A 25,404-nucleotide genomic window follows, 5' to 3' on the forward strand; every position below is an offset into this window, starting at 1 on the left:
ACACAGGAGTAGCACATTCGTTATAACTGATGAACCTACATCAACACATCATTACCACTCAAAGTCCATAGTTTACATTAGGGTTCACTCTTGGCGTTGCACGTTCTATGGGTTTTGACAAATGTATAGCGACATGTATCCACCATTATAATATCACACAGGATAGTTTCACTACCATAAAAATCCTGCGTTCCACCTACTCATTCCTCTTTCCCCCCAGCTCTGATCTTTTTTTACTGTCTCCACAGTTTTGCCATTTTTCCATTACGTCATATTGTATGCAGCCTTTTGAGATTGGCTTCTTTCATTTAGTAATATGCATTTAAGTTTCCTCCAAGTCTTTTCATGGCTTGATAGCTCATTTCTTTTGAGCACTAAATAATATCCCATTGTTTGGATGTACCACAGTTTATTTATCCACTCACCTAAGGACATCTCGGTTGCTTCCAAGTTTTGGCAATCATGAATAAAGCTCCTATAAACATGTGTGCAGGATTTTGTGTGGACATACGTTTTCTACTCCTTTGGGTAAGTACCAAAGAGCACAAACTGCTGGGTCATATGCTAAGAATGTTTAATTTGTAAGAAACTGCTGAACTCTTTTTCCAAGCGACTGTACCCTTTTGCATTCCCATCAGCAACGAACGAGACTTCCTGTTGCTCCACACCCTCACCAGTATTTGATGATGTGTTTTAGATTTTGCCCATTCTCATAGGTGTGTAGTCGTGTCTTGTTTTTTTAACTAGGCACCTAGTTTTTAAACAACTACTCTTTTCTCTGTGATTTTGGAGTCCTGTGTTTTAAAATTTTGCACAGCAACTTAAAAGCAGGTAATCTTTTTTATTCCTAAAAGTGGCCTTATTTACAAACATTTCTTAAGACTAACTTTCTCTTTCTTTCCTTTTAAACATAGATAAATGCAGAGGGGACGCCAGAGGAAGTTTTTCTTCAACTCTGCACAGCTATTGACTCTATTTTCTGAAGGCAAAAATGCATGTATGTTAAGGAGAGTGGAGACAGAGAAAAATATTAAAAGTTCATCCCTTAACACAGTATATGTTTCCATTTAAACCTTTTGTGTACCCCCCGCCCCCAAATCCTGACATTGCTGTTTGCTTCCCAGCTTGACCTGAGAGGTGTCTGGAAATCATGCATGGTGTATCTGGTATTATCCAACCTTTTCTTCCTAAGTCAGACAGCTGTCTGCACTCACAGCAGCACACTTTTCTATCACCTCTGAGCTAAATTAGTACATGAACAGCAGTGCAGTGCCCATCTGTGTCAGTTGTGCCTTCAGGACTTACTAGTCTGATCATTCGGTTCCACTCTCCGCAGATAGGGAGGAGTTAGCACCCCTATCGCCCCATCACATCTTCCTTCCTCTTCTCAAGATCTATCTCTTGTTACCTGATTAAGGCCCTTAAGATGGGGGGGCAGGCCTGGGCCTCTTCCTCTGGATGCTGTTTCCTCAAGTCTCATCCAGTTCAGAGCTGAAGAGATTGGGTTGACGAGACAACACCAATTGTTCATAAGAAATTTGATTAAATTTGAAAAAATGTGATAAGAGCTTTTTTATATGTGAAATTGTATAGCTTTTCCAAGATAGCAAAATCTAGACTAGTCACCGGTAACATTTCTCTATTCATTTCAATGATACTGGCTACTTGGAATAGTGTCGTATTGGCTAAGTGAAGAAATTGGATAAATCATCTAATAACCTAGTCTCTTCTATACCTGGTGGTGCACTTGGGGAATTAAATGTTAAAACCAATGACCACACAGAATTTAAAAGCATGAGGGGGTTTGTTATCACATTCACTGGACTAATGTCAACTTATGGCTTTGGTTTTAAATGATTATCTATTTAGTTACCAAGCAAGTAAGAAATATAGTAACAAAACTGATGTGGGTGGAAAGGGCATGTCAGTACACCATGTTTAACAAATCCCAATGCTGTATTTGTTCCATACAGGCCTTTTCCAGGGGTTTACAAACCTTTTATCCGTATGTAAAATTGTGTTTCCTCAAATCAAACCGGTGAAGTTCGGTTTCTCTTTTGTGCTATCAGTTGCCAAATAAGAGTTTCTTATATATTCTACTGGAATAACTGCATCTTCCATTCAGTCACTAGAAAAGACCATAGTTTCCGTTTGCATGATTTTTTTTTCTTCAATCGTTGTGCAGATAAGGATCCATTTCTGGAACAGAACTGTATTTTTTAAATCTTTTTTTTTTTTCTTGAAATGGATATGTACAAATAAAGTAAATGGAACACAGGATAACTCTTTTTCTATTTATTTGTAACTCACATCATTCTGGAAAGCATTTGAAGCCTTATTCCAAACAGAATTAGAAGCAAACACAGTAAGAGTTGAGATTTATGATATGCTCATATGGTTTTAATTTTGGCCATAGGCCAGTTTTGAGCTATTACAGAAAGAACTTCCAGTGTAATTCATGATACATGGTTATTTCCTTTTACTCTAGCAGTCATTCTTAAACAGAAATGTCAGTGTTTGCTAAAGAAGAAATTAAATTTCTTTGGTTACAATTACGCCTCTATTAACAAAAAGGGGCATGTTCCTACAACTCACACAGTTGTCAAATACTTTATTACTACCCCGAGTTGTAACACTCTCTACAGGGGAGGACAAGGAATATTTGAGCAAATTAGAAAAAGAGAGTTACAGGATGAAAATTATCAGTTGTGCCAGAAAACACAAAGTGACTCTTTGTAGGAATTAACATTCTTTAAACACATACCACATATTGGTCAACAGCCCATGCCCACCACAGCTTTGATAGACAGCAGGACAGCAGACAAGCCCAGCCATGGCTTTTATGGCTGCAGTTGGCCACCCTCTTGAAAAAGATCAGCAGGGGTAAATGGCTTTGCCTGGAAGAAGAGTATCTAGAGGTGCAAAGCAAGTCTTCTACAGAACTGTTAAAACAGGTTGACTGACTTGAATGGCCTGATATGACATCACTGAAGTCAGAGGATTCTAAAGCAGGAAAGGACCTTAGAGGTCTCTGCCCCTCGAAGAAGACCCTGTCTGTATGTAGAAGACATCAGAACACAGTCCAAGCTCCTTTACAATGATCTACATTCAAGGCCTCACCTGATCTGGCCCTCTGCCCTCTCTCACCCCAACAACTACCACTCTCCTCTTGCTCATTTGGTTCAAGCCACACTGGCCCTCTTAACGTTGCCTGAACAAGCTAAGCTCTCTACTGGATCAGGACCCTTGCCCTTGCTATCCTTCTGCCTCTTCCTCCAGATTATCCACAAGGCTAATTCCCTCACTCCACTTAGGTCTCTGTTCAAATTTACCCTTGTTGTTGACGTGTTCTTTGATTATTCCCTCTAAATGGCAGGCTGGTCCCGATTCGTCCATCATTATTTTTTCAAGCATTATTTTTCTTCACAGCATTTATGTCTGCGTAAAATTACATAGTATTTTTTATTTACTTGTTTACCGCAGTCTTCGGCATTAGAATATAAGCTTCAGAAGGGCAAGGCTCTGTATCCTCAGTCCCACACATAGCAGTCATTATGGAGAGCTAACATTTAAATCCTCTGAACCTTAGTTTTCTCATCTGTACCGTGGAGGTCACAATAGTAAGCAACCTCATAGAGGTGTTGTGCTGATTAAACAGGTTAATAATACATGTAAATCATTTACTAGTTCCTAGTGCTCAATAAGAGGCAGTTCTGTGTCAACATTTGTTGAGGGTCTCTCACCTCCACAACTGAGACTAGGACCCAGAATTTCCATGCTAGTTAACATTACATCACTCTAAAAACATGGCAGAAAATGGGGTCCCAGAGAGAACCAACATCTCAGCCACCCAGGTTTGAACCACACCCTCCAGATAAAATAGGATGTAATCATCCTTTAGTCCTCCCAGAGCCCTGTAAAGGAGATCTCCTGAGGCAAACCCTCTAAGGGTCCCACAGATGCACTCACAGACACACGCAGACACAGGTGGTTTCTCTAACTTCCTAGAGAAAAAACGTAACCAAAACATTGGAACTGCTACCAATAAATATTTATTGAGAATCTACTAAGAGCCAGGCCCTAGGGATAAAGATAGACACGGATGGTCTCTGTCCTCATGGAGCTAAATGTGACACCATGCTCAAAAATCCATTTAATCAGCTACTTGAACTGTAGGGGAAAAGGTTTTTTTTTTTTTTTTTTTCTTCTGGGATCATATAAACAGAAGCCCATTTTTCTTCAAGATGTGAAATCTTTAGAACCTAAATAGGACATAATCTTGTGTAAAAATCTACTTGTTATCTGGAGGCTTTCAATCTACCCAGTGTACCTAGAATAATGCCCTTCAAACTTTGTTATCCACAGTAAGAAATATAGTTTATATAGCATGCCACTCTTATGTTTATAACTAACATAGAAATTTGCAAAGTATTTATCCTTAATACATGTCATATATTATTTTTTTAATTTCATAAAAAACAAATGTTCCTCATACCTCAGTAAATTGTTGTGTTCTGCAATTTAATTTAAACAAAAGAGAAAAGGAGAGAAAAATGGACACAGCATACTATTAGGTAAAGTGAGAGGCACCAAACATGCATGGAAACAAATCGTACCTGAGGCAGAAGACCCAAGTCTTCAGTCCCAGCTTTGCCTAAAGCCTCATGACCACACGTTTGCTGTCAAATTAGAATATGTAAATTATGTGTTTTCCTAATTCGTCATGGGGCAGACGATTTCACAGATGGATGGGTTTCCCCATCCACAGATATGCTGCTCTATTCTGAGCTATAAACCTGGACGTGTGCTCAGGATTGTACTCTAGGGTGCATACCGCACCAGAAGAAAAGACAGAAAAGCAACTCCTGCACACCTCCACCTCCACCATCTCTGAGACGCCTGACACAAAGGGAATATTCTTGCTCAGACGCTGACTCTGAAGCAATCTGTCTGGCTTAAAATCTAAGCATCACCACTTTACTAACTATATGACCTTGGGCAAGTTACTTAACCTCTCTGGCTAGATTTCCTCATATGAAAACAGGATAATAAATGAACCTGCCTCATAAGGTTGTAAGAATTAAATTCGTTACCGTATGCTTGCTTGGCACATAATAAGCACTCTATCAGTGTTTGCTATTATTCTTAGCACACATCACACACCAACCAAAATCCCCTCTGCCTAAAAACCTTAAAGCAGTGGTTTTAGGTGTCATTAAAAGTTCCTTCAGTTCTTAGCAAATAACTTGAGCAGGATTATTTCAGGAAATACAACTGACCTACTGAATACTACTAAGTAAGTGATGCTTTAACAAGTAGGTCTATGTTGTCTTTTACAACCAATGCTTCTATGTAGGAGATGGAAGGCCTACTTGCAAATGAGAGCCCTGTGCATTCCTGCAGTCCTCACATTAAAACAACAACAAAACACATTACCACTACTACTACCCTTTTAAAGCCATGAGGACTATTTGCTTGGAACTGAAAAATGCAAAATAAACACATCCTTGCTCAAGCAGAAAATAAGCCTCTTTGTTACTCAAAATTCTCAAAATCTTTGTCCTTAAAAAATACATTTAAGTGCATTTATTTTGTCTATTCTGCTTATATAAATATCAATTGTGTCACTCTTTCAAAGCATACTTCATACTTTATGGGATTTTTGAATGGCTCTGAATGGTTCTCCAAAACTGATTGGTATTACTTCTATGCAAACACAGAAGTTACAGAAGTTACCATCAAGTGCTACTTCAACTTTACTACAAGTTGAAGGTAGATCTCTGGCATATTCACTTGAAGTTTAATAGCCAAATGCCCAGAATGTTAATGATTCCCCTCTTCTTGCCCCAGCTAATAATTCCAGAGCAAAAACTCTAACTCAAGTCCATCTCCTTTTCTTCTGATGTGATATATTTTATCAAAATCATCAGTATTCTTTAATCAATATATTACTTTAAAATTCTCATATTTCTATAGTTAAAATTATATTACTTTTCTCAATTAAAAAAATTCAGGGTATGATTTCAGTACCCTGCAATGTATTGAAGAGGACTGGTAAATAATGTCCCCTTGATTTAAAATTGGAAAAAACAGGATACTCTAAAAATTGCGTCAGTATACTTAGTCAATCTTAGAATATTTATATTTTCTTTTCCAGTAGTCAATAATAATTTCCAGGGAATACAGTGATTTTCAAAAACCACTTATTTAACACATGGGGGGCTTATTTCATCAGAAAGAATGATGGTTAGGTTAAAAGTTTTCAACCTAAGTTTAGTTTTCACATCTGGACACTAATAATTGTCTTTTTTCTTTAACCATGGTACATATTCTTTTTTGTTAACCTAGTTTAGTGTTTCAGCACACACTGAGTGAAAACATTACCATCTTTTACAGAGCTTCTCAAGTTTACCTTCCTTTCCATCATATAGTCCTTACTCTTTTTAAGGGACAGATAGGTAAAGTAAAAAAAAAAACCTTAAAAAAAATTGTTCTGGTTTTAATACTAGTAAAAATAAAATCCAAAATCTAACCGAAGGAAGTCACAACAAGTATTCTATAATATAAACAGACAGTATCCACATAGTTTATTTCTCACAGTTCTCCTGACAAATGAACATTATTCAAGAACATACTGTATACACAGATAAGAAGAAACATACAAAATGTTTTAAATGATGCACAACAAAATCCAGCAGTATAAAAGAATGCATGTGAACTCTTGCTCACTGCACAGACTAAATTTAATCACTTGTTTAAATAGTAATAAAAATACAATCTTTTATGGATCTTGTGCAGACTACAAAAGAGGGAAATTATTACCATATATATGATTTTTCTATTAGGCAGTTTTCTTCAATGAGTTGCACTGACAACTCCAAATACAGAGGCAGAAGGCTGTGTATTTTAAAGGAATTAATGTTGTGAATTAGAGACTTTACACGGTTACTACCACTGGCACTTTTCACCATAGTTTGTACACATCACATGATCATCTTATATAACATTACATTTAAAAAATATATCTGAGTGACAATTTTATAACATTCACACACCATGAGTTGGTTAAGGAAGCAATGCCACAGTTGCCTCCTGTAGTGCTTCACTGTTGGTAATAAGGACAGTTCATTGTGGTTAAAAGAAATTAGACATCAATATGGTTAAGCAGCTCCAATTTACTAAAGGCCATCAGCGGCCACCACTGGGACAGTGAGTTCTTTTAAAGTGTATATATCCTAGAAGCAAACACCGTCATTGGTTAAAACTTTGCCTAAGGAAGTCAGTTTCTGTGCTGGAAACTATTTTCACAAAACTGAAAGCTACTAAACTGTTTTAATATAAATACTTTGTCTTCTCATTAGCATATTTATGACCAAGTTCTTTGAAACCTTTGGAATTTACTCTCTCTTTAATATGTGCTCTCATTTCCATCTCACCCATTTAAGATCACCACCTAAAAGGCTTTAAGGTGGTGGTGAGAATTTCACCAGGGAAACCCTTTTGCTCACCAGGAATGTTCAGCTGCTGAACAGTGATCTAGAGCCACAACGGTGCAGAGCTGTTGACGAGAACACTCAGGAAGCTGTCATGCTGTGAGTGTCATTTCAGGGAAAGTAGAGAATCTTTCCAAACTGTGCACATAATTCACAATGATACCATTGCTATGTGTTGAAGAGGACTAGTATATGATGTTCTCTTCCATGTCATCTGTTTGCTGGAAAGTAGTTTGGGTCAAGGTAATTATAACTGGTGCCCTGGGACACACAGTAGTCTCTGTCTAAGAATGTCTCTGACCTATAAACAGGTTCTAGTTGGTGATCTTCCTTGTGAATATCTGTTTCATGAAGGCTGCAAAGAAAACACACACACACACATACACACAAACACAAACACATCATTACATGGCATTGGATGCATTTTGGTCTAGATATTATCAAACTTCCTCACAGCTCTACCTGTTTAAATCCATTAATCTATCAAAATCTCTAATGGAAAGTTACTTGAGATATGGTATCATTAAGGAAAATTTCTTAATTGTCTAGAACAGCAAAGTTTAACCCATTAAGTGTGGTGATTTTCTAAGCAGTTTAGAAATCAAACTCACTAGTGTCTGAGAAGCTCCTGTCAAAATTTAAGACTTACAAGGAAGGATAACACTTACCAGTCTGAACAAGAATCACAGAAATCCAAAGACATTTCTGGAGGACAATCCTGGCAGTGCCACCGAACACCCTGGATAGGTTCTATGCCACAGTTATCACACTATTAAAGATTCAGAGAGAAAAAGTATTAAACTATATTGTTCTCAAGCTTTCTTTTTTCCTGCTGGGCAACACATAATGTGCACACAGACATTCTCTCCTCTCTCCCCATGCACCAGATAGTGGGATAACACAAAAAATGGTTGTAAGTTAGGCACAATTTCTAGCAAACTAGCTGAAACTCTATCCATTCAAGTTTGAGCTACAATACAAATGGGTGAGAGGAACATCGTAATATGCTTTAATTTATTTTTAAAAATCTTAAATCATCTGCAAACTTGGGCATTTGATTATTAGTAGCTATTGACTTGAAAGGTACCTCAGACCAGTGTACAATGACTGGGATTGAGAACCACTGACTTAATACCATAGTTAAAACTATCCAAATATGTTACAGAACTATTTAAAACAGGCTACCACAGCTAACATAAACCCAAGTGAACACAAAATCCTCTCTGAACTTTCATCTTACTGAGTTACTTTCCAAAGCCTTGAAGGCTCCTAATAACCAATGCCCACCATGAAGAAAAGGCAAATTTAGCTCTTTCTCAGTGTTGTGGCAGTGTGGTAGCCCTCGGTGTGTTCTGTGCAATCTTGGAAATCAAAGTAAATCTCATTTCTAGTTTCTTTGATCATCAGGCCAACTAGAGTGGCTGACAGACTGGCAAACAAGCCACAGCTGGGTCTTACAACAAAATTATGAGAAGTGGAGAGAGTTTCTTCCTGGAAAGACACAGCTGTCAATTAGGAAAATCTCTAAATGGAGAAGCAGGACCACTGCAAGATCAAGAAAAGAAAATCATTTAATATAGTCTGGCCAATAGCCACTCCAGAGGATCAGAGGTATAAGAATTTTGTTTTAAATTTATTAAGTCACAGCACACACCAGTATTTTTATGTATACCACTACCAGCAAATCTGTAGTTCATGGTCTCAATTCTACTTCCTCCAATCCCACCAAGTATAGCCAGTTCTAATGTCTAAGGTGTTCTCAAACCTGTCAATCTTTCTATTTCTACAGCCACCAGTCAAGTTCAGGACATTCTCATCTTTTGTCTAAATTAATGAAGAGAATCTCCAACTAGTCTCCCTGCCCTCAGCCTTGCTTTCTTCCTATCCATTCTCCATACTAATGCCAGAATGATCTTTTTCCCCCTTCACTTAATTTTTTTTCAATTACATAAAAAATATACATGAACAAATTATTATTTAAAGAATTTAACAATACTGTAGTCAGAGATTAAGAGTTATCCACTCTAAACCCACTGCCTTCCTAAGGGTTGTATTGTTTAAGAAAATAGAATGATCTTTCCAAAATGCAAATTTCATGTTACCCTGCTTAAAATCCTTCAAAGTTTCTCCAACATTTTAGAAGAGTTTAAACTCCTTAGCAAAATTTCCAAGGCAACTAAATAGCCTCTCACTACTCTCCAGTATGCACGCTAGTCACACTCAACTAGTTCACTCATTTAACTTCTCTAAATCACTTATGAGATGAAAACAGAATAGGGAAGGATGTGAGTCCATCTTGCTTACTGCTGAATCCCTAGCACTTAGCAAAGTGCCTGGAACATAAATGGATGTTTCAAAATTTTGTGGCATGAATAAATGTATTTCTACTAGCCTCTCAAAAAACAGCAGAGATAACTGAATCTGAAAGGGGAAAAGAAATTTCTGATCCATGAACAACAGCAACAACAAAAGAAATAGCTCTATGGATGAATGGATAAAGAAAATGTGTTCTCTCTCTCTCTCTATACACACACACACACACACACACACACACACACACACAATGGAATATTATTCAGCCATAAAACAGAAAGAAATCCTGCCATTTGTGACAACATGGATGAAATCTAAGGACATTATGGTAAGTGAAATATATCAGACACAGAAAGACAAATACTATATGATCTCGCTTAAATGTAGAATCCAAAAAAGTTAAATTCACAGAAGCAAAGAATTAGAATGGAGGTTGCTGAGGGTTGCCAGGGGCTGGGGGGCGGTGGGGAGGTGGTGGTGGCCGTGGTGTCATTGGTCAAAGGGAACAAGCTTTCAGTTATAAGATGAATAAGTTCTGGAGGTCTAATGTACAACGCGGTAATTATAGTTAATAATACTGCATTGCGGGCTTCCCTGGTGGTGCAGTGGTTGAGAATATGCCTGCCAATGCAGGGGACACGGGTTCGAGCCCTGGTCTGGGAAGATCCCACATGCTGCGGAGCAAGTAGGCCCGTGAGCCACAATTACTGAGCCTGTGTGTCTGGAGCCTGTGCTCCGCAACAAGAGAGGCCGCGATAATGAGAGGCCTGCGCACTGCGATGAAGAGTGGCCCCCACTTGCCACAACTAGAGAAAGCCCTCGCACAGAAACGAAGACCCAACACAGCCATAAATAAATAAATAAAATAAACCCAAAGTTTAAAAAAATAAAAAGTAATACTGCATTGCATACTTGAAATTTGCTGAGAGCAGATGTTAAGTGTTCTTATCTCAAAAAAAATAAATAAAAGATAACTATGCGAGGTGAATTTTTTTTATATCTTAAATTTTTTGTACACCTTAAATATGTACAATTTTTATTTGTCAGTTATATCTCAGTAAATTTGGGGTGGGGGAATAGCTAGAAAAACTTCTCATCTCATATATTACCTCAAAGTATACCTGTATATTTTTCTTCTCTATCTCTACTGAATCATATATTTCTTGACACCAGTAACTGTGGCACACTACTTTGTATAAATGAACAGGACAAGAGCTAAGCTTACTTTTATCTGTGTGCTTGAAAGTTGTGGAGCTTAAAGCTTCGAAAACCACCTTAAATATATCCTATCACCCTTTCAAAAATTAAATGAATAGAAAAATTAAGTAGAATTTACCTTGAAGCCCACATGTTGCACAAATCCACTTTCAGCTTGCATTTGCTGAAGTTTCTGTTTTTTTAACTTTTTAAACTGTAATAGTTCCTTATATTCAGGTAAATTCCTATACATAATAGGAATACTTTCTTCATCCTATTGAAAAAAACAAAACACAAAACAAAAATGTGCGTTTCATAATTAAAATGAACTAGTATAAGAAATACTGATAAAGAATATTTTTCTATTGACAAGATATTTTTCACATTTAAGAGACCCTCAACCTTTTAGGGCTCATAGAAAATCAGCGCTGCTATCAGCAATATTTTAGACTAATACTTCTGGAGGGCTTCTTAATGCAATAGTAATACTGAACTGTAGTAGGCATCTTCATAATGCAAGTACCAGGGGAACAAGGCGTGACTCCCACCTCTGTCATACACTAATGCAGCTTCAACCCCATCCCAACAAGTTCATGGCGACTTGGAAGACTCCTTGTAATCTACTTCTTCCTGATCTGCAGGAAGCTCCTCTTCTCCAATCTAACAGATTTTTAAGCTTCCTCAGGTAAATATGACATTTTCTTAACAACAAGCAAACTAATCTCTGGTCTGTTTTCTGCTCAGTACTCCCAATGATCAAGACAGTACATTCCTCTTATTCAAATGGATAAACTTAGTTACAAAGATTATTATTTACAATAAAGAAATGAACAGTAAAAGCTATATGAATTTGAAGTTGACAGATGAATCACTAACTGCTTCCTATTCTCCCAATTTATTTGTGCTCTGCCACCCAGGATCCATTTCTTCCCTTTGCTACCTCATGACTGATCCCATGGTCACTGATTTCCACAACCCTCCTAAAAGCATCCCCAATTCATTAATCCCGTGTTCCATCAATTCCCAATCCTGGACCAGACAACCCCTGCACCTCCCGTTCCTCCTGCTCTCCATGTTAGGTATTATTAACTACTATATTTATATTATATCAAGGAAACTGATGTTTATAGAAATTATATAATTTGCCCAAGCTTACATAGTTAATTAGTTGCAGAGTCAAGTGATTTGAACCCAGATTTGTCTATATAACTAACCCCTTACACACCTAGCAGCCCAAGGCCTAAATCTAAGTGTTATCCTTAATTTTATACTGTCATATCTAATACAACAAAATTCTATCACTATTTAATACTACCTAAAATCTCTCTCAAATCAGTCCTCTATAGTATCCACTCCCTCCTCTGTCTCACTGTTGCTAAAAATGGCTTCCTCGCTATCTACAGTGTCAAGTCCAAAGTCCTCAGCTGGATAATGATTCTTTACAATCTCACACTTCACCTACCTTATCTCCCACTATCTTTCATCCATTTCAAATTCTTGTCAACTAAATATGTTAAATTATAGCTACTGCCTTCCTATGTTACCCCTGAGAAAGACGACATAAATAATGTAATAAATATATAATACCAATAAATACGATGTAACCCAAATAATTAAATAATGTAGTAAGAAATTTTATAATAAAATGTATTAAATTTAGATATTTTAGGCAAATACAAAGAATACAAACTCTGCTAAATTTTTTAATTTGCATTTTAAGTCTAAGGGTATTATTAAATTTGGTCAACAAGATTAAGTTAGATATATGTATACATATATCTGATTCACTCTGTTATACAGCAGAAATTAACACAACATTGTTAAGCAATTATACTCCAATAAAGATGTTAAAAAAAGAAAGTTAAATCACCTCACACCCACTAAGATGGCTACTATCAAAATTAAAAAATAGTAATAATAATAATAAGTGTTGGCAAGGATGTAGAGAAATTGAAACTTCTGTACACTGTTGATGAGAATATAAAATGTTGTAGCCATTATGGAAAACAGTACAGTGGTTCCTCAAAAAATGAAACACAGAATTACCATATGATCCAGCAATTCCACTTCTGGGTATATACCCAAAAGAATTTGAGAGCAGAGACTCCAACAGATATTAGTACACCCGTGTTCACAGCAGCATTAGTCACGACAGCCAAAAGGTGGAAGCAACCCAAGTGTCCACTGACAGAAGAATGGATAAATAAAATGTGGTATGCACACTCAATGGAATATTATTTGGCCGTAAAAAGGAAGGAAATTGTGACACATGTTACATGATGGATGAACCTTGATGACATTATGCTAAGTGACAGAAGCAGTCACAAAAGGACAAAAACTGTATGATTCTAGCTATATGAGGTACCCAGAGTAGTCAAATTCAAAGAGACAGAAAGTAGAATGGTAGTTGTCAGGAGCTAGAAGGAGGAGGGAATAGGGAGATGATGTTTACTGGATGCAGAGTTTCAGTTTTGCAAGACATAAAGAGTTCTGGAGATTCGTTGCACAATAACGTAAATGAACTTTAACACCACTGAACTGTACACTCAAAATTGGCTGAGATGGTAAATTTTCTGTTATGAGTATTCAGCACAATTAAAAATAAAAATTCCATACTATTCAGCCATCAAAAAAAAAAAAGATAAAATCTTGCCAGCTGTGGCAACAAGGATGGACTTTGAGAGAATTGATGCAAAGTGAAATAAGTCAGAGGAGAAAGACAAATACCGAGATTTCACTCTTATGTTGAATACTAAAAAAACATAAAATAAATAAACAAACAAATTAAAACAAAAACACACACAGGTACAGAGAACAGATTGGTGTTCTTTCCACAGAGGGGAAGAGTGGTAGGGGGAGGGAGAAATGGGTAGAGGGGGTCAAATGTATGGTGATGGATAGAAACTAGATTTTTTGGTGGTGAGCACACTGTAGTGCATATATATTCGTTGAATTACAATGCTGTACACATGAAACATATAATGTTATAAACCAATGTTACCTTAAAATGAACAAAAAAACAAACAAATATTTTTAAAATGCTCACCCATAAACAGATTCCCTAGTTATAATCATTTTAAATTTACTTAAAGGAAAAATACTATGACCAATTTCAAGGGGGTCTAAATGGTATACATATTGTCTCTCTAGCTACTGCTTTTCTGAAAAAGAGAAACCAAAATCTATAAATTTTACACTAGAGGATTCATAAATATACATTTCAATAGCTATTTTAAAGTAATCAGAATGATGTGAACTGGTGCTCAATTAAAAATAAATAAATAAAATCAACCAAACAAAAGCTAAATCAAATTCAACCACCTACACTATACTATATTTTGCCAATTTTCTCAAAATGTACTTCTTTCAAGCATCCCATCATCACTCCTCACCTAGCTAAGTTTTATTCATCCTTCAGTGGCCAACTTGACTATCACTTCCTTGGGTCTTCCACTTAAACTCTCAATCTGGATTAAGTACCTCTAAAATAATTACAATGACACCTACTTTTGAAGTATTTTTAAAACTTTGTAATTTATTGATGTGATTACACATTTATCTCCTCCCACAAAACTAAGATTTATGAGAACCCCAAGATCATAGATATTTTATTCATAACTATGGAGCTGACCTCTAGCAGACCCTGTTACATATTAAGTGTAAATAAACATTTCTCAAATGAGTAATTCTAATAGTCACAAAATACAAAATTACACACAAATGCCATATCTTAAGACACAGCAGAATCTAGCTGTTTTTCAAAAAGACAAGTTTAAAAAGAAAAAAAAAAATTTAAGAATACAGTCATTTTACAGTAGTTTCATACCAAAGTATACAATCAGTGTTTGATTAATCTAGAAACAGAACAAAGGAGACTTATTTTTATCTGCTGACTTTTCATTAAAATCTCCTTTTCCAGTTACCATATATAATCAAAGTATTAAGAAAGATATAAGGCAATATTCATGTCCTTTAAGCAAGGAATCAGAATCATGTTACTTATTGAGGAAGAATTTTAGCACAGTAAAATAAAAAATATTAACAGCAATAAAAAGGAATCTCTGAATGTAAAGTAAGATGAAATGAATTAACCTAAATTAGCATCCAGTTGATGACAACACAGAGAAGAATTAGTCCAAGAGGATTTAAAAAGTATAATTTGACTTTATTTCTGTAGTTGGGTATATCCTAAGGCAAAAACAGTGCTACCCAAAAAACCTGTTTTCAGTGTCATATTGTTGATGGTAGTGTTAGTATTATTAAATTCTGAGACTACTGTGGGCAGTATGAGACAAAGAAAGTAAGCATTATGTTGATGTCACTGATAACTGGAATTTTCAGCATGGGAGAAAAATGATACATATTAAAGATCAATACGGGTTAAGTAAAATTCCCACAGTCCTTAAGTTGAATTTGAAATAAAATGATGAATTTATGATGTCTTTTAATTTTAACAAATATATAACATATTTCTCAGCTCTATCCACTATATAGGCTTAGATACAATGATCAATCCAATAGCAAGTAACATCCTATATCAGGATAGAGCCTCCGAATACCATTTCTCAATAAAAGAAAGCAGAACTGACTCCAGGTCTGAAGCAGGAAATACACAAGATGAGCCTGGAATTTCCTTGTCCTACCAGACAGTAAGGAAGCTATAAAAGATTACTAGAGTCTTGTCAAAAGAACTCAAATTCCAGCTTGAATAGGTTACAACCAACCAATGGGACAATCTGTACACTAATAAAGACAATAATATCAATGCACTGAAACACATTAAATATATTTTAAGTCCAACAATTCATAAGAATACACAAATTTTAAAACCTCATGAGTCAATCTGGAGGATATTAGAGAACAAACTCATTATTTAAAAACAAGAAAATAAAGGGAAGAATCAAGCAGTTATGCTGCGTTTTCTGTATGTAACTTAGGATAATCAAATAGTTGATGGGGGGGTTACTTTGTGAATATTCTATCAAATAAATGAAGAAAGAATTTTAGAGCTTCCCTGGTGGCGCAGCGGTTGAGAAGCTGCCTGCCAATGCAGGGGACACGGGTTCGAGCCCTGGTCTGGGAAGATCCCACATACCACGGAGCAACTAAGCCCGTGAGCCACAACTACTGAGCCTGCACGTCTGGAGCCTGTGCTCCGCAACAAGAGAGGTCACGACAGTGAGAGAGGCCTGCGCACCGCGATGAAGAGTGGCCCCCGCTTGCCACAACTAGAGAAAGCCCTCGCACAGAAACGAAGACCCAACACAGCCAAAAATAAATAAATTAATTAAAAAAAAAAAAAAGAAAGAATTTTACTATTTTGTAACATCTAATGAGTTAATGGATCTAAGCAACAATGTATGCTATGTCAAACTGATAAAAGTATACATGAAGTAGTCCTGCCCACCCTAACAAACAAAAAACAAATAAATCTGAATCTGATCAGTTATCTAGACCTATCAATTTATAGGAGATTCAGGGAACAGAGGAACAGGTTAAATGACACCAAGAAGGTGCAAACAACAAAATCCAAACTGAGGTACATTCTACAAGACAAATAACCCAGTTTTTCAAGAAAACAAATGAGAGGGGAAAAAAGAAGACAGAGAAAAGGTGTGTGGGGGGTGGAACCTACTGCAATTTATGACTGGGGAAATGTGAACTGACTGTGTATCTGGATTATATAAAGAATTACCTTTTAATAAACATGATAGTGATATTTTGTAATGTCTGGAACTTGCTCCAAAATAATCCCAGACAGAAAGTTGGGTGGGTAGGAAGTATAGATGAAAGTAAGATTGCCACAAACAGATAATTGTTAAAGTTGAATAATGGGTACACATGGGTTTATTTTTGTATATGCTTGAAAGTTTCTTCATAAAAACATTTTTAAAGCCCATTGTAAAACAAGTTTGACTAGTTAATTAAAAGAAAAGAAAGCAACATTGTCTGAAGAATAGGAATAATTAGGAAATCCTGGTGCTCCCATTCTGTATCCTGATCTGTATAATACATAGATAAAGATAGATAGATAGATAGATATAAATATAGTATAAATAGATAACTTACTGATGCCTCCTCCATAGCAGTGTTCATGTGGCTACGAAAACAGGATCGGTCATCATCTTCATCCATATACACTGGTGGTTCATGGGAAGTCATGAAAGTGGAAGGTTTAAAGAGATGCTTATTAAGGGGGTGCTGTCGTCTGCTTGTTGAAGACTAAGTGAGAAAACAAATTTTTAATTGGGATAGTGGACAATCATTAAAAGAATCAAAAATATAAATGCTACTTCCTGCAGGTCTGCCTAATCAGAAGGACCGCACCTCTACCCTTCAGCATACTCTTACGTGGTTGCTTTTTCTATGTTACCTGGATTTTTAAAAAGACAACAAGCCTTAAATAAAAACAAACCAAACCAACAAACAGAAATGCAGGCAGAATACCTACGTGGAGTATAATGGACCATATGTCATTATGTAGCTTATATTTGTATCCCCAACATTTATTACACTCTTGGCATTCACATGCTGAACTCCTCTTAAGGTCATCTTACAGATGATCAAGGAGGATGAAGTTAGCCAAAGCCTTATAACTATATTTAACTATCAAGTAAAAAGAAAATTTCCACAACACGATCAATGTCTGAAAACAGTATCTAACACTGATTGACTGCTTACTCTTTGTCAATGTCACTTAACCCTCAAAACATTCCTGTAAAGTAGTTATTATCACTTCTAATTTAAAGGTGAAAAAACGGAGGCACGAGGAGGTTAACTTTCTTGTTCAAGGTACTGCAGCTAGGCAGTGGTAGAATCAAGATTAAAAACTAGGCCTCTGTGGAGCCAAAGGCCTCCCTTCGAACCACTATGCAGACTTCCTCTCTTCACTAACAGCACCGCCACAAAGAATAACCTCAGCCACATAGAGAACCATCATTTCATTTCAAAATTCAAACTCTAACCATGTCAGGACTTCCCGGGTGGCACCGTGGTTAAGAATCCGCCTGCCAATGCAGGTGATACGGGTTCAAGCCCTGGTCCGGGAAGATCCCACATGCCGCGGAGCAACTAAGCCCATGCACCACAACTACTGAGCCTGCTCTCTGGAGCCCATGAGCCACAACTACTGAACCCGCGTGCCACAACTGCTGAAGCCCACACGCCTAGAGCCTGTGCTCCGCAAGAAGAGAAGACACCGCAATGAGAAGCCCATGCACCACAACAAAGAGTAGCCCCCGCTCACCGCAACTAAAGAAAGCCTGTGCACAGCAGCAAAGACCCAACACAGCCAAAAATTAATTAATTAATTAAATTTATTTAAAACAAAACAAAACAAAAAACCTCTAACCATGTCTATGACTGGGCTAGATGTCTGTAGTCAACATATCTGTCAACTTAAAATTCAGTGCACCCAAAGAAGGGAACACATTTAGGTTTCTTTGGTATTCCTTTTGTTATCATCATCTAGTCTTAGTGGTGAAAACATAAGGTGCACAACACATCTAAAGACAACCTAGAAATCACGAAAATTAAAGCTGTTAAGTTAAATGGTGGTTATCAAAGTTCCAACATCCTGAAGTTACAGGATGAACTCTACATATCTAAGATAGATAATACTATATTTGGGGAGAAAAAAATCCAAAATATTTAAAACATCTGACAAATTAAAACAAGCTTCCATAGCTTGGTAAAAAGAATAAAAACAAAAATTTTTAAACATGGAGCTATATAGACAATATTCTTAATGTAAAATTATGTAAAATAGTTAGCTTCACTAAGGAAGGGTAACAGCATTAGATCGGCTCCTAGCTTCTCTTTAGGTGAACGGTGGCAGTTGCAGGGGAGCGGAAGTACCCAGATGATTTACCAAGGAAATGAAAGAAGGCCAATTATGTGCTTTATTTTTTTGCAATTAAAGCAAAAAATTGGCTATAATTTGATGCAGTGTTCTATGTAGGAGAGGGACGGTAGCTTTCTCACTGTACAGAGCAGCAGAGAACAGTGGAAAAGGCTTAGGTGCAGAATCAGAAGATCAATGATTCCCAGACTTACCAGCTATGTGACTAGACAATTTACTCAGTGTACTTAGTTTTCTCATCTATAAAAAGGTTGTAGAACAGTACCTACTAGCCCAGAGCATTCAACAGTAAGAACAAAAGCTATCTATTAATATTATCATGAGTAAAGTGAAGGTGATACTACCTACACTTCTAGAATTATAGTGAGGATTAAATATCTTAATAAACATTTCTAACCTTGGATTTATACAGTATATGTATAAAACAGAAATTGATTATATTTATTAAAGAATCAAACATCCTAAAAACTTTAACATCACAAAGGCCTTTCTGACATACATACAATCTAATATCTTTCAAATAGCACTCATTCACATAAACTAACCTACTCCTAAGAAAATAATGAATAATCGTCATTGAAACTCACTGAGTAGTAATAATGGAATCCTACCATATATAAGAAAATGTTTAGAGTGAGTCAAATTTTAAAAATAAAATAACCCTGTTCTGATAAATATATAAACTTTTACACAGGAACTCTGACTTTGATGAATTTAATCTGAGATCTAAGGTTTACTTTTACCTATTTTCTTTTTACCTTTTTGGAGTATATATATAAGTTTGGTGTTCTGCCTGGGACTGGAATGCCAGCTTTAGTTAGTTTTATGAAATACTTCTGCACTCGGCTGGCAACCTAAGGAAACAGGACAAGCCTTTTTAACGTAATAAATGACGAGACATGCAGTACCAGAATAGTTTTTTAAAATAGTTTTTAAAACATACACGTGTATCTTAATGAATAGTAACAACTTAAAATCTACCATAAATCTAGAAATAATTTTAAATTGCCACCAAAGACACTTATGTTTTAAAATATAGACAAAAAAATTGTTAAAATAAATTAAATCTGTTTGATTCCAAAGCTAAACACATTTTCAACTTGTGAACACTAGTACCTGTAGCATAAAAACACATCTATTAATATCAATGGGAATGTGAAGGAGAAAACTGACAGATATTTTTTTAGAAAGACAACCAGGGAATACTGACTAAGGCACTATCACAAATCTATTAGCACAGTCTAACCAAAAAGCACAAACTGGTGCACTCATTAAACATTCAAGAGACACCAAGTCCATTACTTTTTTATTTTTTAGTAATGATCCAAAGCAGAATTATCTCAGAGTTGTTTCTAAAATCAACAGAAAAATACACAATGTTATTTTTTAAAACTCCACATACTATGGCACTGTGTAGCTAAATATGAAGGGGCAGGTCTACTGATTTTAGTTTCACTATCCTTCATTTAAAAAAACCATCAAAAACATGCCAACAATATGGGGCTATCTCCTCAATTACCTGCTTTGCTGTCCTATTGCCCAGTTCATCTGCTATCTTCTGCCAGCGTCGAGATTCTACTTCTTCAGGAGGGTATTTCAAGAGTAGTTGTTCAAGCTTTTTCTAAGCCAAACCAAAGACCAAATTTAAGAAAGTTTAATACTGAGTTTCTAAATAAATACATTCACCTTCCATCTTAAACTATAATACTCCCTCCCCAACTTTGGGGGTTAGGTCAACTAGAAATCCTCATGCTAGAAAAATTTCTAGTAAGGAATTTAAGACTTCACAAGAAAAATAAGATTAGAAAATAAACCTATGAAAGACCTTATAAAGATTTTCTATGCACTTCAGTAAAAAAAGGAAAGCACCCCCAACAAAGAAAATAATTAATTAATACGTTACATATCTTAGTGATTTCCACTGACCACTTTATCTTGCTAGACTATGCTTAGGCTTGCCACTATGGATCTGACAAAACTATGTAAATTCATTTGGACTTAGAATACTAAAAGAGATCTTTTCCTCCTTTGTGTGGTCCTTCATTCAAATATTTAATTTTAATATTCTGACCTATCTCCTAAATTCTCCCTGAGTCCTAAGGATGCAAAATAGTCCAAATGTTAGAAATAAAAGTTTCCTGAAGCTTTTTATAAACTGATAAACTCATTATAGCTGTGGGGCTAATCCTCATATGAGATAGAGATGTGTCTCAAACCTTACCCACAAACAATCCTAGCTATATGCCAAAATGTAAGAGAACACTCTGACCTTGGCTTTGCCAGCTCCCCTCCAAACAAAAACAAGAATTCACTTTGAAGCACAGCTTTACTTGGCTGCAGGTTTTTCTGTCTCACAAAGCTGCATTACAAAAACTTTACTCCATCTGTTTCAATATCTTTTTCAATCCCCCTCCCAAAAACCCAGGTTCCTTATTTTAAAATTATCCCCAAAATGGAATTCATATATTCTCAGAATGCGAAATTCTTGAAGTATGCAAAAAGGTATACAGAAACAAGTTTAAATATTTTAAATTCATGGTTAAGAGGGATTACATACAACAATATACACTTTACTCATAATACTGGCTCTAATTTTAACTGCTTTTTTTTTTTTTTTAAACCTACACAATTTAGAAATATCTATTACCTGTTCTTCGACAGTCCACAACTGGTTAAATGTTTCAGGTTTGGTATCATCACACAGGCGTCCTCTTATCATCTGCATATAGAACAAGGTTTTTGTCAGAGAGAAAAAACAAAGACTACCTTTTGCTATAGCCAAATAACACACAAATTGTGAAATTTTTAATTAATTTCAAAATATGTGAGTAAATTTATTTTTTTAATGTGTACATAATTTATTGCTTACAAAATGTTTTCATGTTCTTTTATTTCATTTGGTTTTATACTCCTAGCAATCTTGAGATATAGGTGACAGCAACTTCATTTTAAAGAAAAAGAAATGTTACTTTTTCTTTTTTTTTTTAAATAATCATTGTTATATTGCTTATATTTTATTTGAATTACCTTTCTTTGGTAGATTGCAAATCATCTGAAAACCAAAGAATTCAAAGATTTTTAACAAATCCATTTTCCAATTAGTGTTTTGTACCTCAGAAGAGTATTTCCATCCCAATCTTTTAAATAAAGCATCACATCCACCCTCACAAACAAAAATGAAGGAAACAAAGCATGAATACATACCAGGTGCATCTTTCTCCTTTGTTATCTATTTATTCTTTACTTTTGAAATATGAACAGTTTTATCTCTAGCCTAAGGATGTGGGGAAACATCTTGAAGAGATCATATGTACTGACTGTTTAGGGCAGTTTTAGAAATAATCATGTACCATATATATTCTTTGCTAACAATGAAGAAATTATACATGGAATTTTTTCCATAATATTTTTAATGTGCTGGTCTTTTTATTTAAGTAATAATAAAGTAATATCCTAAACGTATGCCTTGCTCATAAAATGGAGCCTAATATCAATTTTACTAAAATGTACATAATATTTTTAACTGGTTACACAGCTCAACATACCCCTATCTTTATGGCTATTGTTTATTTTAAAGAAATGTTACTTTTTCATTCTGAACCCACATGTTTATGAAGTTCATCTAACCAACAGCAGCAAGGCCAGGTTACAACCAGCAAACCCTAGTTACAATCCACTACACAAAAAGAGCTCTTATTTTTAGAATAAATACTGTATTACGTGTCAGGCACTGAACTGGGCATGTTACATGTACTACTCATTATATTCCTCACAACAACTCTACAACATAGGGTGATAACAATCACATTTTATACAAGAGGAAACTGCAGCTTGGAAACTTTAATATAGATGACATCTGAAGTTCCACAGCTAGTAAGCGGTGGAGTTATGATTTCAACCCAGCTTTTTCTTAACTTCAAAGTTCATGTTCCCACTATACCTTCAAGTGAAAGACTGCTTTAATTTTAAGACTACAAACCAGCAAAATGTTAAAATGTTTTGTCTACAATTCAAATTTTCCTGCTCCAACACTTTATCCTGCGTACCTGAGGACGACTGTTTGAGCCTTCTGGACCATCACTCAAAGGCAACATAGAGTATGAAAGGGACTCTCCATCCTTCCTAGGATCTAAAGGACTTTTTGGTCTAGCAGGTAAACCTACTAAAAAGAAAACCATGTATAGGATTATTAAAGCAAGACTTTGTCAGGTAGTTCTCTAATTAAATTCATATCACGTAATTTCTTACCTTTATCAAAAACTAGCTTAACTCTCCTAGTATGTCTTTTGCGATTTTTAAATTCTCTTTCAAAGTTCCCAAGGCTATTGGTATATTGGTCCCATACAATCTCGGGCAATTGAACAACTCTCTGTGGATATGGAAGCCCTATATCAGCCTGGTGGGGGAAAAAAATGAAAGTGACAAACTAAGTTTAATTCAATAAATTATCAACTACAACCAAATTTTCAGATGACTCCAAATCTAAATAATCATCAACTGAGCATTTCTATTCACTTTTTGAATCCAACAGCCAATGAAGTTAATACAGTCTAAACATTAAATGGTAGAAATGATAGCCAAGTAAAGGAAAATGAACTTAACAAAACATAAGCACTATTTTTAGAGGTCTAAAGCTGAACTATATAAACATACTGTACTTTATCACTAACACACTTTAAACAGAAATAGCAAAGAAAGATTTTTATCTCTAAGAACAGCACATGAAATGTGTTTGACTGAAATATAATAGATATGACTTGACACACAGAATTCATTTTTAATGGACCCATGTATTCCTGACTTATCCATAAAACTATTAATTATTTTCACACTATATAACTCAGCACGTGTACAAAAAAACTTATCACATTTTGAGAATCAAAACTACATCTTTAGTTTACTTGGAATTCAATTGCTTTGCCAATCACCTTTAGAGAAGTTACTAGTTGTCATAATTACTAAAACCAGGTCATTATGATCAATCTTTTGATAGGGATTTGGGTTTCATAGGTGGGTGTATTTGTCAGAACTCATATAATGGTAAAATTGGGATTTCTGAATTTCATTGCATGTAAATTTCACCTGAAAAAGTTTTAAAAAAGAATTTTAGTTAACGATATGCATTCTGAAGTGTTTTGGTGTTAAGTGTGTATGTCTGCAACTCTGGAATGCATCAAATGCATTCCATCTTGAAATAAGATAGAATGGTGGATGGAAGGATTGCATAAACATACAATCAAGCAAATATAATAAAATGTTAATGGTAGAATCTGGGGGTGGATGTGTGTGCTAACTATACAGTACTTTCCACTTTTTTGTCTACTTAACATTTTTCAAAATAAAACGTTGAGAAAAAAATCAGGTCATAAATTATGAAATTGGCAAGCAAAATCCACTTTGTGACACAGAATTCTTAATTTTTATTTTGCTTGTGACATATTATATTAGCACCATCATCATAATAGCACATATTAGTCTAAGGTTCAAGTTTTGAAAAATTAGAACAGAGTGTCTTTTAAAATAATGATGGTAGTAATATCAAAGAAAGCTAACAAGCCGTAAAGGTTCCCTGCATTCTATATACCAATATATAATCCAAGTTTCCTTAATTTCAATTAGGAGTTTTTAGATGTCCACTAAAACAAAGAGATCACATGTCAACAACTTAACTACTCTGGTAAACCTAAAGAAAATAGACAATTTAAGCATACATGAGTTAACACAGAAAAACTGAAAAGTCAAACTTCTAAATTAAATCCAGCAGAAAATTTTCTTTCCAAGGAACATAAGTCTTTCATGATTACCAAAGTGTCTGGGATTTAATACACATTTGTACATTTTTGAAAAAATTCTTAAGATAGTCAATATCACATCCCTGTTTCTGAGATAAAGTGGAAAGAAATTCAGTTCTAAACTAAACACAGAAATGGAAAACCAGCAAATAACCAACCACATACGTATCTAGTAAATGTGCATAATTGCAACTTTTTGCCCACCCAAGAACATGAATAAAATGCGATTAAGGTTAAAACACCATCTGTTTTAGTTGAATCAATGATAAGTAAACACTGTAAGTACTGTATCTTTTTGCACCAGCAAATTGTTTCATGACAGCAGTGCAGAATCAATAAACACCTAAGTGGGCCCACTATAACACAGAGGATACAATAGGGTTCTAAAAACTCTAGAAGGTTTAACAAATCAATATATAGATCCTACGTCTATTATGATATTCAGTGTTCTCAAAGCACAGAGAGAAAGGAATGCTTGCCAAGTAAATAACATAACTAGATAAATCCAAATCCAAACAATAATCATCTAAATAAAATGAAGTCCCCAGGGCTGTTCCCTCAACACCTGGTAGACCACTTTTGTGACTCATTAAAAACTAGTAACTAATAACTAAATTTGTCATACTGAACAGGCTAAATTTTTGTGTTGTTTAAGGTGAAAAAGAGGATTCTTTTTCATAGTTTTTCAGTTTTAATCTTTTCAGACAATGCTGATTAATATTTGCCTCTCAAATTTACTGAATAATTA

General features: G+C 35.4%; 2 protein-coding genes across 6 annotated transcripts in view; one reads left to right on the forward strand and one right to left on the reverse strand.

Moving 5' to 3' along the window:
• AK5 (adenylate kinase 5) overlaps window positions 1-2,288 on the forward strand; it is a 251,823-nt gene extending 249,535 nt beyond the window's left edge. The window contains exon 14 of the mRNA XM_007191756.3: window positions 915-2,288. Within this exon, the coding sequence (XP_007191818.2) occupies window positions 915-983 (69 nt within the window). The 3' untranslated portion in view covers window positions 984-2,288. The remainder of the gene's footprint in view (window positions 1-914) is intronic.
• Window positions 2,289-6,554: 4,266 nt separating this feature from the next.
• ZZZ3 (zinc finger ZZ-type containing 3) overlaps window positions 6,555-25,404 on the reverse strand; it is a 117,409-nt gene continuing 98,559 nt past the window's right edge. For 4 of the 5 annotated variants that reach the window (XM_057543910.1, XM_057543916.1, XM_057543912.1 and 1 more), the window contains 9 exons: window positions 23,113-23,260; window positions 22,911-23,026; window positions 21,512-21,583; window positions 20,384-20,485; window positions 19,623-19,718; window positions 17,073-17,225; window positions 11,143-11,277; window positions 8,162-8,262; window positions 6,555-7,848 (listed from right to left, as the gene is read on the reverse strand). In XM_057543910.1, coding sequence (XP_057399893.1) covers window positions 7,704-7,848; window positions 8,162-8,262; window positions 11,143-11,277; window positions 17,073-17,225; window positions 19,623-19,718; window positions 20,384-20,485; window positions 21,512-21,583; window positions 22,911-23,026; window positions 23,113-23,260 — 1,068 coding nt within the window. In that variant the 3' untranslated portion in view covers window positions 6,555-7,703. The remainder of the gene's footprint in view (window positions 7,849-8,161; window positions 8,263-11,142; window positions 11,278-17,072; window positions 17,226-19,622; window positions 19,719-20,383; window positions 20,486-21,511; window positions 21,584-22,910; window positions 23,027-23,112; window positions 23,261-25,404) is intronic. The other variant, XM_057543920.1, reaches the window with a different exon arrangement.

The sequence above is a fragment of the Balaenoptera acutorostrata genome, chromosome 1, assembly GCF_949987535.1.
Source record: "Balaenoptera acutorostrata chromosome 1, mBalAcu1.1, whole genome shotgun sequence".
NCBI lineage: Eukaryota > Metazoa > Chordata > Mammalia > Artiodactyla > Balaenopteridae > Balaenoptera > Balaenoptera acutorostrata.